This window comes from Ursus americanus, chromosome 8 (genome assembly GCF_024610735.1).
Source record: "Ursus americanus isolate L20-20 chromosome 8, mUrsAme1.1.p, whole genome shotgun sequence".
NCBI classification, from domain to species: domain Eukaryota; kingdom Metazoa; phylum Chordata; class Mammalia; order Carnivora; family Ursidae; genus Ursus; species Ursus americanus.
The window spans coordinates 9536381-9554567 of NC_142134.1; the positions used below are offsets into that span (position 1 = coordinate 9536381).

The window sequence follows — 18187 nt, forward strand, 5'->3', positions numbered from 1 at the left end:
GAAAATGAAAAGAACTGATCTTCTGCCTTCCTGGTCAACTGGTGGCCCGTTGTTTTCAGATTTCCCCTAGTCTTGTGGCCTTTAAGATATAAAGTCCACAAATGATGCCTAATCCTTCCTCAAATGCTACCTCATCCCTGTCTCAGGCTGAGGATCCCTCCCAATCCCAGCCCTCCCCTCACCAGCACCCTAGTGCCACGAGTTTGTAAGGGCAGGAAAGTAGGAAGAATTGTGAGGTATGGTCTCCAGAAGAGACAAATTCGTGGCCAGTGGCCCAAAAGAGCAATGACATCTACTGGTTTGAGAAGTCCCAGGAGAGCCACCTCAGATCCCAGTTCCCACCTTCCTTCCCCATCCTGACCATAGCTGGGCCTAGTAAATGCGCTGGTCGTCAGAACACCATTTCTTTGATCAGATCTCTTAATTCTTTAATCAGAATTTAAAAAATTATTTATAGTGGAGAGCTTCTTGTTTTCCAACCCCATGGAAGCACTTCTGGTTTCCCTGGGAGAAAGTGAGAACTTGGAGCATGGGCCTGACCTCTCTTCAGATGAAGCAGCAAAACCCGATTTTGTGTGCTTGTTTGTTTTGGACCAGAGAAAGCAGGCCTGAAATAGGAAGTGAAACCCTGGGATGTCGACAGGCCCCAAATCTTTGTACAAAAATGCGGAATGCTGCTTTTCTTAAGAAGCTACGTGAAAGAAAAGTCCTATACGTACGTCCCAGCCCTGAAATGTGAGAATGCCCGTGCACTCGTTTCAATTAACGTTCGAATTCTAAGAACTGTAACAACATCTGTGTATAGACTATCAAATATTTTAGAACGGGGGGAGGGGGCTGCAGAACTGTATCTTTGGCTAGAAAGGGGGAACGGATCTTCGGCCACAGGCCCTGGGCGGGGCGGTCGCGCGGGTTGGCAGCGAGCGCGTTTGCAGGGCCCCTGGCGCGGAGGACGCCTGCTCCTTGGTCCTGGTTCACTGCCTCAGGTGCCTCAGGCCCCAGCCCAACTTTTCCTGGACTACCCCGCAGCCCGCCCGCCGCCGCCTCCTCCAGCTTCCCCTCCCCTTGGCAGTGCCTGGCTTTCCCTTTGCGCAGCTTCTTTTCTTGCCGGGCTGGTTGCTGGGAGGTGCAGTGGGCAGTGGCGGCTCCCGCTGCGAAGCTGGGGGAGGAGAGGGGCCCCGGCCAGCCACGGAAGGCGGCGAGAGTCGCTCGCTTCTGTGAGTTCTGCCGGTGGGGGGCCGAAGAAGGCTGTCGACCAGGAGAAGGCCGAGGTTGAGGAGGCCGGGGAGGGGTGATGATGGTGTTAAATGTGGCCGCGCAGCTCCCCGGGGAGCTGCCTGAAAGGAGAGTGCGCTCACCAGCTGACAGCGCGTGCTCCGCTCCAGACGCTCCGCACCGCGGCCAGGAGCCTCTGCCAGCCCCTCTATTGTCAACCGTTCTCTAATTAAGAAACACTCACATTACGGCAAACCACCCCCACGCTTCTTGGTTCCTGTCCTTTTCTTTATCTTCCCCCGACGACTCTCCTCCCCTGCCTCTCCCCTGCGTCCCAGGATTTAACCCATTCTCCGCTCCGTTCGCCAGTTCTTGTTAGAGGCCTAGCGGAAGGGAAGCTACCTCAAAGGTTGGCGTCTGGGACTGTCTGTTCAGCCCAGGGGTGTGGGTGGCTGGTGAGGGCAGAGTCAAAAACAGCGAGGAAACCTACACCTTTGTTACGTGCCCACCGCCCCCCTCTCCCCCAAATCTCCCATCCCACCCCACAAAACCAATTGCAAATAACGTAACTGCGAGAGGTCACCTTTAACTCTCACCAGTGGTACTTGCTGGGTTTTCCAGATTGCAACGGACAAGCCTAGACTGCAATTGACAAGTAGGTCTGCTACGTTTCGTTTCCAGTTCTGACTGGGATTTGAAACTGCCACGACAAAGTTGACCATTTTTTTCTTGAACTTTCAAATGAACAGGGGAGAGAAATAATTCCCAGATATCCTTTGATAAAAGACCGCTTGCTTCGTTCAGGTTTCAATCTCTAAAATCAATTGAAAGGCCTAATGAAAGCATCGGTCCTGCATTAGTTAAGATTAAGGAAACATAACTACTCCCCCCTTTTCTTGTTATGCTGGACCCCCAGTTAACAATGTCCTATAGAGAACATGTTTAAACTTGCCAGTTGCCAAACATAATCTTTCCTCGGCTTTCTGGGAAATCAAGTAAGTTTCCCCACGGGTGGTGAGCCAAAACCCTTCACGAATAAAAGTGGTGGGATGGAAGGCAAAGACAGGATATAAAACAAGCTGTTTAAAGTACATAAAACTCTAGAAAGCACCAAGCAGTGTCGCAAAAGACTAACCCGATTTATCTATCTTCATTACTTTAAGAAATGCTGCCTCTTTGTTTGTTTGGGTGATATTAAGCATGCTTAACTTGCATACATAGTTGATTCCTTTGCTAGTATCTTGGATACTTGGATCTGACTTTGGAAGGTAGAAGCTAATTGCTAATAATGGAGAGAAAGGAACCAGTCAGCATGGCAGGAGTGGTCTGGCATATGGGGAATGAGCGCTCAGAAATACTCAATATTCAAGTTTCCAAAATATTAATGAGATTATAGCAACCTGCAGCTATATGTTACAGCTTGTTAATGGAGTGTAAGAGAGCGGGCTGCCAAACGTTTGTTATGCAAACTCCATAACAGAACCCTAAGATGGAAATGTGATTGTACATCTCTTTCAAAGAAATGCCAGCATAAAAAGAAAGAAAGAAATAGAATGAAGGAAAGAAAAGAGGTTAAAGTCCTCATTTGAACTTTGAGCACTCAATTTACACAAAGTGATTTGGCTTTTTGTGCATGTCTTGATGAGTTAGAAGAATTCACCCTCACTTTTCAATCGGTGTGATATAGAATTTCCAGTCTGATATTCTGTTGTGGCTGTTTTCTCCTGAGAAGAAATGTAAAATGACTTCCTTAAATGAAATTTGCATTATCTCTGAGGCATGTATAATGCCCCTAACATTTAAAAACATAAACATCTATTTTTGTAGTTCAAGAGAAAACCTTGGACATTTGCCTAGGGGTAACTCCTTTCCGTGGATTTTCTTAGAGGAAAAAAAAAGTCTGTGGGCACATGGACCGAGTGGATGCAAGTAGTTAGGTCCGGTTGTAGATACTGACACCCTGTGATTGTATGATTTGGGGGCTAGCTAGGGGCAGTAGTTTCCTCATTTATAAAAGATGGGAAGGAAGATGTTGTTGATGTCATTTCTCATTTGAAATTTCTATAAGTCCGTGAAAAGAAAAATAATAACTTTGGAAGAGGTTTTTTCCCCTCCCGGTCAACACAAAATGAGCATAAATGGTTTTGAAAAATGAAATATACGTCACTTTCTTTGAGAAAAAAAGGATCACAACTTTATTATTTTTTTTCCATCCTGCCCTTACCCAACTCAGGTTCATAACAGATAAAATAATTCTAGGTCATCTTGTCTCTCTCCCTCTACACATGAGCACAAACACACCAAGCCAGATAGCTATGAAAATATGTGTGTGCTCCTCCTGCAAAGTTGTTGTGTGTCCATGCCTGTAGAGTTTCTTTACTGAGAGCGAAATGGAAATGTGTTAGAAGCAATCGCTTGATTTATTCAGCAGCCTGAAGATTCCTGATGTTTATCGTGAGCACGGCAAACTCAGCGGTGCAAAAGGTTATCTAAGGGACAGGTGCATCGTTTCTGCCCCTGGAAAGTGCCAGGATCTACCGCTCACCTCTCAGAGCTGGCGGAGTCTCTTGGCTTCCCTCGAGCTTCAGCTTCAGCTCAAAGCCGTGGAAACCCAGGTGGTCAGTCAAGAGCTGGTCCCACAGTTCCCTACTCAAGACCAGAACTGCGCTCCTTTGCACATTGCTTTCCTGCAAAACTAGTTTGTGGCGCTCTCCTCTTTTCAAGGTGCTGGGGGAGAGGATGATGCTGGAGCGGGTAAATTAACCTTCTCTGGCTCTCCCCCCTCCCACCCCTACTCTCTTGTTCTCACAATTTGTTATCCTAATGAAGACACAAAATATAAAAGATCTGGCTTAAAATCAACTTCTCAAATTCAGCGATGCTTATCCAGTGGAACGTCGCCCAATCTTTAACAAGTAGTTATACTCTCACGTTTGCCGAATACATTTTTAAAATTCCTCTTTCTACCATCTCCGCACATGCATTGTATTAACTTTTTCAAAATCTTGGATCCTGACACCCAGAATAGGCTTTTCCCTGGTGAGGACCCAGAAGTGAGAGTGGGTGTACTGTTTAGTACCTGCAACTGACTCAAAAATATAAACATTTTCTACATAGGAACTAATTCAGAAAGACAAAATAAAAGCAAACTTTATCTTCTATAGTGGAACAAGCAGAATCGTTTGGGGGGAGAAAAAGGAGGGGAGGTCAACAATTTCCTAGGGCTTCTAATTTTTGAATCAAGGATCCCCATCCCCTTTCCCCTCAAGTTTTTTCCATTGTTCTCTTTTCCATTCCCGTCTTCCACGTACCACTATCGCCCCCCGCCCCACCCACAGCTGAAGGGAAGATAGGGAGAGAGGAAAGGGGAGAGAGAGGCAGAAGGAGGGAGAGATTGAGAAAGCTTGTGCTGTGTGTTTTTGATCCATGGCAAAAGTCTTCAAGTTGGCTAAAGTTTTTATGAAGTGGGAATAGGTAACCTTGGTAAAATTCACTACTCCTGGTAGTAGTGATCTTAGGAGACCTGAAACAGGTGCCTCCCCTTGCAGAGGTTGTTGGGGGCAGCAGTGAGGAAGACTGGAAAGATCCAGGCTACCGAAGAGGCAAAATGGTTGCAAATTTGGGGAAATTTGTACCTAACAACTTATTTACTGACTTGATCATGGTACTGCCTGAAGCTACAGTGTTTATGACAGAATTTTTCTTCAAAACTCGTAGATTCCCAATTAGTAGAAGACTAAGCTCAAGTCTTCAAGGTCGTTTCAAAACTGTTTTTAATGCTTATATTAGAATGGAATAAGTGACAAATAAAGTTATTTTCATGTTTATTTTTATCATTTGCAAAAGAAAATACATAAAACAATGGCAGTTGGTTTTGCTAAATTAAAATAAAATGATCTCGAGTAGAAAAATGTAAAAAAAATGAATCAAGATCAGTAGAAATGGTAGCAAACAATCAATAATAAATAAGTTTTCTAACATTAACAAAGCAAAATAAAATTGACCAAATGCTTTTGACACTACTGGATTTTTTTTAAATTTTAATTTTTTAAACAAACATTTGCAAAGAGCTTAAGGATTATAAGTGGCCGTGTTTAAAACAACAACAACAACAACAACAACAACAGCAACAACAACAACAACACAAAACTGGTCTGCAATTGGCAGTTGAGTTTGTCCTGGAACCGCAACAGCAGCGGCTGATAAAGTGCGTGCGCCAAGTTTCCTAAAAGACGCCAACAGTACCGCGATCCTATATACATACTGGGTATGTTCATACAATATATAAACCTAAGGGTTCCCTGTTTTCTAACGTTCCATAGTCAAAAGTTATTCACTTTGGAGCCATTAACTTTTCGTTTCATGATACATTTTGAGAAAATACTTCGGAATACTAATTGTCCCACACGTGAGTGCGCGCAACACACAGGGATGAATGCCCAGGGCATAAAATAAATTAAAACACAAACCAGCGACAGAGAAGAAAATGAGACGTTTTAGCAGCGTATTGGCAGCAGGGAAACTAGAATAATGATGTATATTTGGGTACATATACTTATACCTTATCTATCTACAGGGAGAGAAGGTGGGAGGAAAGAACAGAACTTTAACAGCAAGTTTTCACCAATATGGACCATAGGAAGTTTGAAATAGCGGCGGCTTTTGCAAACCATCAAATATAGCTGCCATATGAAGCCAAGTCGTTGCTAAACAACGACAATCTCAGAACAAAAATTAAAAGGGTGCGGGGATCTTTAACCGCGGGGCTTCCCGCGCGTTGGGCAAGGGCGATTTTATTTCTCAGTTTCAGGTTTCTGTCACCTTCCTAACTTGCCTCATCTGAGTCACTGTAATGGGAATGGGGGGAAAACTCCCCGTCGCTTCTGTGGGACCGGGGCGAAGTTTTGCTACTTTCTTCCTGCACTGGCTGCAGGATGCCCCCCGGCAGTGAAGGCGACAGGTTCTTTTGCGCCATCATCGCCGTTAGGGCGCTGTCCTCGAAAGTCGAGAAGTGCAGAGCGTCCAGCTGCACCGAGTATCCTCCCGCGGAGGCCGGGGCCGAAAAGCGAGTCCTGCAACTTCCAGGAGGCGTCGGCCGCTGGCCCCCTCCGGAGGCTGGCTGGGCGCCCGCTGCGGTCGCGGTGCCCGCGCTGCCTTCGTAGGGGGCGGCGGCGCGAAGGTGGTGATGGTCGCTCTTGCAGGATGCTGGCGGCGGTGGCGGCTGCTCCCCGCCGCTGGGCGTTTGTAGCAGCTCGGACAAGGCGTTGATGTAGATCTGGGCCATCTGCAGGGTCTCGTATTTGGACAGCTTCTTGTCGTTGTTGAAGGACGGGATAACGTTGCGCAGCTGGTCGAAGGCGTGGTTCAGCCCGTGCATCCTGCGTCGCTCCCTGGCGTTGGCCGCCAGGCGCCTCTGCTTCTGCACCCCGTTCACCTGTTTGCTGGAAGGGGCGCGCTGGCGGCTGCAGCCCAGCTCGTCTACTACCACCCCGCCTTTCAGCTTGCACAGCTGTTCCCGCACTTTCACTGGCCCAGGACTCTTGCTGCTGCTACCGCCGCCGCCGCCGCCGCCGCTCCTCCTCACCAGCTCCCCCCGGCCGTCCGCCTCCTCCCGGGGCGCCGCAGCCTCAGAGGCACCCAGCTCGGGGGAATGCAGCAAGTACTGGGCGGCGCGTGCCGTGCAGATGCCCTGCAAAGTAGGAGCCAGCCAGGCGCGTGGATCGGTGCTATCCAGGAGGGACAGCTCCGCCGGGTAGACGGAATGCTCTCTCGTCTGCAGGGTCGCAGGTGGCTGTGGCGGCGGCGGCTGCGGCAGGTGGTGAGGCTGGGGATGGCGATGGTGGTCCCCCAACTCCTTCACTTCAGCCCACTCCTCTGCGTGCAGCAGGCGGGACATTGCACTTCAGAGGCTCGGTGGCGCAGGGTCGGAGGAGGTACTGGCAAACGAGCTCAACTACAACAAAAACCCTTCCTGGGTCTTTACTGCAATGTCTTATTTTTTTTCTCCTCGACCCTCCCCCACCCACACGGAGATCACACACCAGGTCGCGTGCAACGAAGCTTCTCCGGTTGCTGAAGGCGCTGCGCCCCTTTAAAAAGCGGCACGCGCCAGTGTATCTCCCCCCCACACCCCCCCGCTCCTCTCCCAGCCCCCTCCTCGCGCTGGTCGCGTGTCTGCTCAGCCAATGGAGGGCGCCGGCAGGCGCGTGCGAGCAGCCAATCAAAGAGTTTTTACACCCGGAGAAAAGTTCCTGCGTACTGAAGACTCAAGCGCCCGCTCAGTGTTTCCCCCCCCTTTCTTCTATCCTCTTTTAAGTTAGTCAAATTCATATGTTAATTGAGGGTTGTAATTCGACACCAGTGTTGTGTCACCACGCCAGCGGCGGGGGTGCGTGAGCGGATGCGGAGCGCACTCTCGGCTGGAACTTGAGCGAGGCTGGATGCGCCTGGCGCTGGGCGCGCACTCCCGGCGGGGCCAGGCCCGCCTGACCTTTGCTACCTCCAAGCTAGGATCACAGCTCCCACCGTTTGTGACCAAACGTGTGAAGTCTCTCGCGTATATCATACATGTATGTGTATATAAATCTTTCATAATACATGTTAATAGATACATAATTGCATATATATATAATTGCTGAGACCCACTATTGAAAATCAATGTCCGAAGGAAAAAAAACAACAAAAAACCCATAACTGTGTCAGAATACGTTTCTTAATTTTCGTCACTCGCTCCAGATACTTTATGTAATCTAGTAAAGTTGTGGTACAGTGATAGAATGCACTAAATTTCACATCCCCCAGTCCCCGCAGTACCCTTTTCCCAGCACCCCGGCAAACTAGGATTGTAATCTGCAGGAAACTCTGCGTTGACTGGTTGTAGGACAGGGATATTTTACAGTTTCAACACCCACAGTAGGACTCCTTACGAATGCGGAGCCAGGGGAGAGTGCCCAAAGAAAAATGAAAGGCGCCTGCGTTCCCTGCAATTCTAAAGCTTTTCAAGGTCCAGAATCCCAGAGTTACCTACCCTTCTGCTTCAGGAGCCCTGGGTTTAATACGGCGTGTGGCTTCTCCAGCAAACACCCAGAAAACCACAGCCTAACCCACTCCACGCCCCTCCCCGCTTAGTTCGGGGTGCTCTCCCCAGCATCCCCTATTCCCACTCCCAAGATCACCACCGCCAGCCAGAGAGCCAAACCCCGGGAGGTCCTGGGCGAGGCTGGGACGCTGTTGTTCAGGTGAGCTCTTTGCTCCCGCCCCTTGGCCCAAGCCTCTTGAATTCACAACAAAAAGCCAATCAGAAACTCCCTGCTCCGGGGAACGCCCCGGCTTGTGTCTCACACCGCCACACCTCGGGGAGCTTTTCTGCGCTGCAGGTGGGGCGCGGGAGTGGGACACAACCGGCGGGCGCTAGTGCTGCTTTCTACGTTAGCGGTGGAAGGGAGTTTCTTCCTCTAAAAGAGGTGATGAAAAGAAAAGCCAGAAGAGAGAGCTCCCTGGAACCTGGTTTCGCAGGGCACAGAAATGACTGGAAGTTGTTCTTGCTAGTGTTCACAGGGACTTGATCTAACCTGCTATTTAGAACTCCTTTGACAGAAGAATTTCTGGAACTGGGCTGGATTAGTGTGTACGCGCGCGCGCGCACACACACACACAAACGCAGAGTATTTTATATATATATACACACATACCGTATTCTACCTACATTTTCTATACTACGTACTACATACTATATCCTACCCTTCCATGCCGTGTATGCCTTTATGGAGATTAGCTACATCTCTCTCCAGCTCCGTTAAGGTACAGGAGGGTAGAATAGACTGCTAATGCTTTCTGTTTTTCCTTCAACCTTGTTTGTTTGCTGGTGTTGAGGGACTGTCCTTGGCCTTCGGACCTTAAGAGCCAGAATGATCAGAGCTGGATTCTTACATAAATGTCTAGGTTCTGCTGAAATAAGTATGTTAGATAAGACATGCAGAAACAAAAGCAAAAACAGAGAAACCCAAACTTAATCTGAAACCTATTGATGAGAATAAAGAAAACGCAAATAGGGAAAGTCATCTACCATCTTTTTTGGGAGAAAATGCTCCAGTTTTTTGGTGATTGGACTGAGTACTACTGGGATCGACTAATGATGCTTTTTCTATAAGCAGTGCTGCCATTTAAAATGGGCCACTTCAAAAACATAATTGCTTGTAGCTGTGGGTGCCAAATTACAACTTTGAAAAAGTGATGAATCATCTTCTATATAGGTATGGCAGTGTAAGCGCCTAGAGCCTGGCAGGATCCATTGTTTATATTGCATTTTATTCCTAAAAGTCCCCAACTGTATCAGCTGGAAGTTACTCCTTCCGCATAATGTCACTACCAATATGTAGAATGCCCCAATTTTCCTTGGACTTGCATCATCCAAACGTGTTGTTTGTACTTTAGATTTGACTGCATAACCACTACTCATTTTCCTCTGTGCTTGAACAGTATAATGGGCTGTAGCCAAATATTTGTCAGATACATAGAATACTGATGCTAATTTGCTAGCTTTGTACATAATTATTAGCATTATTGCTTCTTTGAAGCAAACCTTAAGTTTTTAAGTGAGTAAATTAGAATGGCCCAATAATGTGAGGGACAGTAAGGGTTTTTTATAGGTTGTAGTGAAATACATTCTTTTGTGTTTAGAATAAACAGGAAGCTATTTTCCTTATCTTTCCTTTCCTTCCTTTCTCTTCCATTAGGTGTGGCTGAGGAAGCTAGGCATCTGAGCTGGGGAGGGAACACAGGGCCCAGTGAAGGGTTGGTGGGGGGGGTTGGAGTTGGAGCCTGAGTAGTCTGAGCAGGGTGCCCCTGCAGAGGGTTCATGGCATAGGCTGTCAATCATCAAGTAAGGCAATGTCTGTAGGGGCTGGATGGTGATGCAGCAACAGAATGTAGGGTATGGTGGTTTAAGCAGAGAGAGGGCTTCTGTGTGCATGGACAGCTGGATTAGAGACATAAGGAAGGGTTAATGAAAAAAAGTAAATATTTGGGGACAATCAGAGTAAGGTTTCTCACTGTCACAGAAAGGAATTACAAATATAGAAATGGAGAAGGCTGTGGTGTTGGATTCAAACTGGAAATTTTGATATGAATTTATTTTCAATATGTATAAATATGTGAAATGGAAATAAATAGATACAAATATGTGTGTACCTACATATATTCTCTAGTTCTTTTCATTCTCAGGGCCTGGGATCAGCAATGAGCATGGCTAGTTCTCAGATTTTAGTTTTGAAATAAAACTGTCTGCTTAAAAGAACCAGTGTTCCTGGGGAAATGGGCTGATTCCAAGAATGGGGCAGAAAAGATACAACATGAACATAAAACATCTTGTGTCGGAAATAAGGAAGTGCTCAAAGTGTGATGGGGACATGTCAAAACCCACAGAAGCTTCCTTGAAGAGGCTTCTACTGATACAATATAGGACAATTTGAGAATCAAAATATGTAATGGTATTGTAACAGATTAGCTACCATTGAGAAATAAAGGAATCTATGAATCCTTACTAATATAACAGAATAAATGAATGCATTGAAGGTTTGATGAATACTTAATCACAAAATATATGTTGATTACAAATGAAAGAAGATTGTCCCTACTGCCATGGTGAACTATGGCAGACACCGACTTAATCAAGTGATCGAAGTGAATACCACCAGCAATGGGATAAATCAAATTTATGTGCCATTTGTTATGATGCAGAAAACTCAGCGTTGCTTCCATGATATTCCTGCCAAAGATACATATCTCGAATCCAATCAAGAGGGAACATGATGCAGTGCCTGCGTGGCTCACGGTTTGAGCTCCCAACTCTTGATTTTGGCTCAGGTCATGGTCTCGGGGTCCTGGGATTGAGTCTCAAGATGGTTCTGTGCTCAGCGGGGAGTCTGCTTGAGGATTTCTCTCCCTCTGTCCTCCTCCCCCACCCTCAAATAAACAAATCTTTTTAAAAAAGAGAGAGAACACCAAACCAACCCAAACTGAGAGAAGTTCTAGAAAATACCCAACTTATAAATTTTAAAAGTATCAAGATCATTTAAGGCCAAGTGCCCCAGGAGCTATTCCAGATTAGAGGAAGGGAAAGGCACACGATAATGAATCTGATGCCCGATTCTATGCTATTTCGCTTTCTAAGAAAGAGCATCATTGGGAAAATTGAGAAAACTTGACTGGTGTGTGAGAAATAATGGTAGCAAAGTTAATTTCCTGATTTTTGATGGTTTTATTATGGTGATGTAAGAGAAGAGAAGGTTCTTATTAGTGAATACTCACTAAAATATTTGGGGATAATGGAGCAGCTTACTCTCCAATGGTTTAGTAAAGAGCTTTTTTGTACTGTGCTTGCAACTGTTTTGTAAGTTTGAGATTGTCTCTAATGAAAAGTAGAAAGAAAAAAAAGCCCAAACTAAGAGGCATATTTACTTTGTACTTGTCTGGAGTTATTAATTTACCTCAATTCATCTCAATCCAGCATTCTGCACCCCAGTGCGTTGCGGCCTATCATTATTGCTGATGTTTTAAGTTAAACTGTGCTCTGCCTGGCCACAGCACGGTATGTATTGAACGGGTTTAAAAATTCTTAGGTTTTAATGACTATTCCATTCACAAGAAGTTAATATTTCTCAAGAGGTGCCAAAAATTGAATATTAACTTGAAATGCATTCTCTTACAGGTTACTTAAAATATAAATTTCCTAGTCATGATGAATTCTCTCCTAAGCAGTGTTCTGATCAGGTTACAAACATTAAAACAAACAAACAAACAAACAAACAAATAAACACCCCCTGCCCAAATGGATTGTTTTCATCATCGTTTGTAGCCTTACCTTATATATAGGCAATTTTGGGAAAGAATTATGCATTTATCAAATCTTTCTGATATGAATGGTGTTTCAGAGTAATCAAATAATCTTATTTTAGTTCATCAGGAAAATATCTTTTCAGAATATTTCCATCTGATAAAGTAGAAAAAATAGAAAAATTTTAAAAATCAATTATTTGAAACCCCTAATAAAAATTCCTATTTAGGCAATCATTTATAATGAAGGAGAAATTAAATCAAAGTCTGCTGGGGAATTTTACAACAGAAGGGGTCCATTTGTCAACACGAACTCTAGTCATCAATCTTAGTAGCATCGTTTAGAGTAGAAGACGCAGATACTATGTGCTTCCCAGTTTTTCATGAGTTATGAAGTACACAGACCCTTATGAAGTACTGTTTAAAAAAGAAAAAAAAAAGAATCTGAATTTAATTAAGGCTTCAAGATAACGTCCTGTTTACAGGAAGTATGGGGGATACTATATGAAGTTAAATGACATCACAAGAATTCAAAAAGCCAAACCCACATCATTTAACATTCTATAGAACAAATGTTCAATTTCAACGAGTGTGTGACATGAAGAAATAAGGAGGTGAAGAAGGATTGCTTTTGATTAAGATACAGCACCAAAAGCAATGTGTGGACCTTGTTTGGATTCAGATTCAACAGTAAAAGGACCTTTTTTTTTTAAGACAATTAATGAAATGTGAATTTGAATTAAATATTATGTGATACCAATGAGTTATAATTATTTTTTCCCAGTTACAACAAAGGCAGTGTCACTATCTAAGAAGCTATCTATGCCTTCAGAGCCACACATAGGGGCATGTAGGGGTGAAGTAGCATGAGGTCTATGACTTCCTTTGAAGTATTTCATCATAATATCAACAATATGAAAAAGAAATAGTGATGCGAACACAGAAAAATCTTAATGATTGCTGGATATGGGTGACGTAAAGATTCATTAGACTTTTAGCTATATTTGCACATGAAAATGTTTACAATAAAGACCTTTTAAAAATCCAGTGGCTTCTCACTATCACAGATCAGCCACACGGCTTAGTTCAGCTTTAAAATCCCAGTTATCTGGTCCTAACTATGTTTCTAGACTGAGACTTCACTTTTCCTTTTGCACAATATTTTTTGAACTGTATTTTAAAGATCATCTATCTGCATGAGAATCACTTGGGATATTTATTAAAAAGGTGGATTCCTGGGCCCTACCACATATACCAAATCACCTTTGTCAAGGGGGCCCAAAACTTGTAAATAAATAAACACTTCAAGGGATTCTTAGACACGTCCTACCTTGAGAACTATTTTTCTAGAAGTTTTCCTGTGTTCAATTCAGCTACTTTATATTTCTGAGAACATGTATTGTGATTTCTGTCACCACAAATACAATAATCCCCAGATACCTATTATTCAGTCCTCCTTACTAAAGTGCAAACTCAGATTCAAAGTCTAGATCAAATGCCACCTCCTCTGGGAATTCTTCCCTTGTCATCTCTAGGACCACCATTTGTCCTCTAGCAGGGAAGTGAAAGCTCATGTCTTCTGGTCACTCACTAGTAGCTTGTTGGAGAAGTTCAAAATGGCAATCATTATAGTGCCTAAATTTACTTAAGTGTCATTGACCACCAAGAACTGTCAACTCCTTCACAATTTCACAATATCCGTATTAGTTATCTATTGTTGCGTAATAAATTCCCCAAAACTTAGTGGTTTAAACAACAGCCATTTATTATATCACAGTCAGTGGGTAAGAGATTCCGATGCTGCTTAGCTAAGTGGTTCTGGCTCAAGGTCTCTCATGAGGTTTTCACCAACATATCAACCTGGGCTGTAATCTGAAGGCTTAACTGGGACTGGAAAATCCACCTCCCATGGCTGGAAAGTTAGCACTGGCTATTGGCAGGTGGCCTGTTTCTCACCATGTGGATTTCTCCATAGGGTTGTTTGAACGTCCTCTGACACAGTCCCTTGAGGAAGTGACTCAAGGGAGAGAGATGCCAGCTGCACTGTGTCTTAGATCTACATTCCTAAAGCACACTGTGTCATTTCTACCATATTCTAGTTATTAGAGGTGAGTTACTAAGTCAAGACCACATTTACTGAGAGACCAACTAAGCCCCAAATGGAAGGGAAAAAATTAAAGAATTTGTGAACATATGTTAAAACCGCCATTACCTTTGTTTCATGTTAATTTCTTTGTTTCCTTTTGAAAATTTTAATTCCTCTTTATGGAACTAAGAGTGCAGAGATATTTTGGTAAACTGAGAAAAATGCGGCAGAATGCTGTAGAAGTTGCATGTGAAGCTTAGAGTCACTGAACAAATTAAGCAAATTACAAGTGAAAAGAAATTTCAGACTTTCTGTTTCTGCAGCAATTTCAAATGGCTGTGTTTAAAGGTTATATTTGTGACCATTTACAATGTGACTATGTTGACCATTGTCAACCATTTAGACTTTCTACAGAAATCATATTATAATGGGTAATTTGCCTTGTATTTCATTTTCTCACATTTTTGTGAGATCTCTTTTTATTTCAGTCATATCTGTGAATTTGTTTTTAATTTATGTAAGTATATCCTGAGCATTGCTTTATAATGATTATTGGGATGGTTAGGGACAGTGGTAAGCTGATAAATGTGTAACAACCGAAAAAAAAATGCACGTATTGTCTGCCTATATAAGCTTATTGTAAGATTTATTAATATAAAGAATGTGTAACACACAGTTTATAAATAATAATAAAATATTCAATATTCTTTATTGTAAATTCTCTATAGCTGCTGATGCTCTCATAGAATGCTTTCACTAATTTTTGCCTTTTTTGTATCCATAACTTATGGTTGCATTTGATGAAAGAATAGAGTGCCCACTTGAATGTGGATTGATGTTTTTCAATTACCGTTAATGAATAAGATGAAAGTGAAACAACAATGAGGATGTGTGTCGGAAACACTTGAAAGTTAATGATGTGAACAACTTCTTTGTTGAATAGAATAATAATTTCCCAATATTATAAGAATATGTGCCCGTTTTTTGTATTATTCATAATGTAATGGTTACAGACACTGACAAACTTCTAAGTTTAATCTGCATTATTAACTTTTCACTATCACATTCTTAAGTCTAGACAATCAATAAAACAATAAAGAAAGCCTTGATTTGGGCACCTACAGATTTCCGTTGGTGTAAATACTCCTGTTGCTAAGTCAAATGGACGTTTTCCTTAGCCATATCTTAATTGATTTCCTCTTCAACTTTCAACAGTCAAAAGCATTTTTATCAAAACTTTCTTTTCTCTTGAGTTGGGGACGGCATATTTTTCTCCTTTGTTTCTCCCTACTTTTCAGATTGTTCTTTCTTAATTTTTTTTGAGAAGATTTTCTCCCCTGATTGGCTTGGTACTATGCTCTCGTTTCCCCTTATTCTCCATATACCAGCTATATGCCAATCAATAGTAAGGTCTTCTCTAAAGTCTGGTTCTTTTGCAACGGTTGTCATTGCTCTTAAAGTAAGCACAAACAGGAGCGCCTGGGTGGCTCAGGTGTTGAGCGTCTGCCTTCAGCTCAGGTCATGATCCCAAGGTCCTGGAATTGAGCCCTGCATCAGGCTCCCTGCTCAGAAGGGAGCCTGCTTCTTCCTCTTCCGCTCCCCCTGCTTGTGTTCCTTCTCTCGTTGTCTCTCTCTCTCTGTCAAATAAATAAATAACATCTTAAAAAAAAAGAAAGTAAGCACAAATATCAACCACCAGCACTACTTTGGGGACTGGAGAATGTTTCCCAAGAAGTAAGACCTGAAAGTTGAGGAGGAGGCCGCTAAGGAAGGAGAATAGACACACAGCTATTACATCAGCAACAGCAAAAGGATCCTTGAACAGAGACTGCAAAGTCCCACTCTCTGGTCCCTCCCTATCTCTTCTGCTTCACCTATCCCAGTCCCTGAGGGTGCTCTAGCCACACAGGTCTTTGCTTATAGGTGTCAAATATCTTCCTGTGCCTGTCTTCACACACGTTGTCTCCTATGCTCTTGCTTTCCTGGCGCCTCTTTGTCTAGCTACTTCCTATTCCACTTTCAGCTCTTACTTTCTCAGGGAAGCATTTCCTAATCCCCCAGAATTCCCTGTTCTACATTTTCATGGTATTTGTTCACTTTAGTATTGAAAATCATTATCAGGGGGCGCCTGGGTGGCTCGGTTGGTTGGGTGTCTGCCTTCGGCTCAGGTCATGATCCCGGGGTCCTGGGATCAAGTACTGAGTCCGGCTCCCTGCTCAGTGGGGAGTCTGCTTCTCCCTCTGCCCCTCCCCCACCCACCTTCCTGGCCCGTGCTTGCTCTCTCACTCTCTCTCTCTCATAAATAAATAAATAAAATCTTAAAAAAAAAAAAAAAGAAAATCATTATCAGATGATTGTTTGTGTGATTGTTTATTTTCTGTTTCTCTCTCCTCTATCACCCTCCACTCCTGCTGGTGAGGCTATTCTGCTCAAGGGCCCATACTGCAAGCATTGGGGCAGCTGAGGGGGGAAGCTGCCGATTTCCAGGGGAGGAGTCATTTTGACCATCGGTGTTCAGCGCCTCCTCTCTGGTAGATGGCCTGTGGTGGGCTTTGGTATGAGAAATAATTCTGGACCCTTTGTGTTCACTCCAGTAGGCGGAGCTCCACGATTCTTCCTCATATCCCCTTGTCTCCACTCTTCCAATCTTATCCCTACAGGCCCCTGATTAACCAGACACTGCCCAGGAATCGGTGTGTATTCTTGCCATATGCCGTTTCTTTCTTTATGGAAAGCTGATGGTCAGGTGAACCGCACAGGATTTCCTCTCCACACTGTCTTTCAGAGCCTTCTCTGAGACTGGCTGGAGTTAACGCAACAGTGGCCTATTGGCAGCTTGCCAAAGGATCAAGTCACCTCATCCAGGAATCAGGCCTCAGTTTTTCCTTCTCTGTTAGCTCACTAAAGGAGAGGCATTGGTGTGGCTAAGTGATATAAAGCTCCGGGACACATGTTTATATAAATTACTTAGACTCTCTGGACCTGATTGGGTCTGATCCAGAATGTACTATCTGTACAACACGATGGATTGCTATTGTGAATCCCCTCCCTCCCAGCCCACCTGTGACTTGATGAGATATCCAGATCAAGGTGAGTAGCTCCAGTTGTAGAGTCACTTAATATCCCTTAGTGGAGAGTCTAGTCTCTACTAAGGTCCCGTAACATGCCAGGATCTGCTTTTATGGTCAATAGTGCTCCGCCACAGATGGCAGAGCCTTGCGGCAAGCCTCAGGAGTCTGTCCTGGGACTCTTCTATTTGGGCTTGCAAAAGACTCTAAATGGCAACCTTGCGTTCCACGAGTATGTCTCGCGCCACGGGGTCTGCTGAATCATATGATCTAAGGGACAGCGATGCTCATTCCACAGCTTAAATCTGCCACAAAGCCTCACTCAAAACTAGTCACTGCATGAGTCAACTGATAAGTCAGAGGTGTGCTCCTAAATAGGGCACGTGCTTTCTCCAAAATCCAGAGTACTGTCAGGCATTATGCTTCTCCTAGTGGCAAAAGGTGCAAGGAGTAATAGAATTCTAAAATCATCACTAGTTCAGCAGGATCTTAGCTATTTGCAGGGTTTATCTCCCACCCCCTGGGCCACATATGCCTCACAAGGGCATTCTTTATAAAGCCACTTTCTGCTTTCCAGGTCCAACTAAAATGATGTCATCAGCAGACGGATCTCCATGATGTTCTGCAAAGGCCCGAATAATCAAGGTTCCTTTATCACTAGAAGATTAACACCGTCCTTGGTTAAGTTCTTGAATGTACCATTGTTCATTCCAAGTGAACATAACCTGCTTCTAATCATCTTTCCTGGTAAATTCAGCAGATCAATAGCCGCAGAGTTAAGTGCAGCAGCAGACCAGCAGCTGAGATCGGAACTACCCCTTGGTGAGGATCGCAGTAGTCTACTCCCATCTGTCACGATCCATCTGGTTTTTGCAGGTGACCTACTGATAGATGGAGACGACTCCCCCTGCATCCTTTAGCATGATACTAAATCTCTGCAGTTCCATTCAGAATGTGGCATTTTTCTGATTTGCTATCTTGGACG

At 44.1% G+C, this 18187-nt stretch overlaps 1 protein-coding gene across 1 annotated transcript; it reads right to left on the reverse strand.

Annotated features, from left to right (window-relative positions):
- Positions 1 to 6040: 6040 nt before the first annotated feature.
- ATOH1 (atonal bHLH transcription factor 1) lies at positions 6041 to 7111 on the reverse strand. The gene has a single exon (XM_045793269.2). It carries the CDS (start codon positions 7109 to 7111, stop codon positions 6041 to 6043), a length of 1071 nt encoding a protein of 356 aa, XP_045649225.2.
- Positions 7112 to 18187: the final 11076 nt, after the last annotated feature.

What these genes read in the sequence shown, in the direction of transcription:
- ATOH1 (XM_045793269.2), bottom strand. Translation starts at nt 7,111, where the DNA reads ATGTCCCGCCTGCTGCACGCAGAGGAGTGGGCTGAAGTGAAGGAGTTG.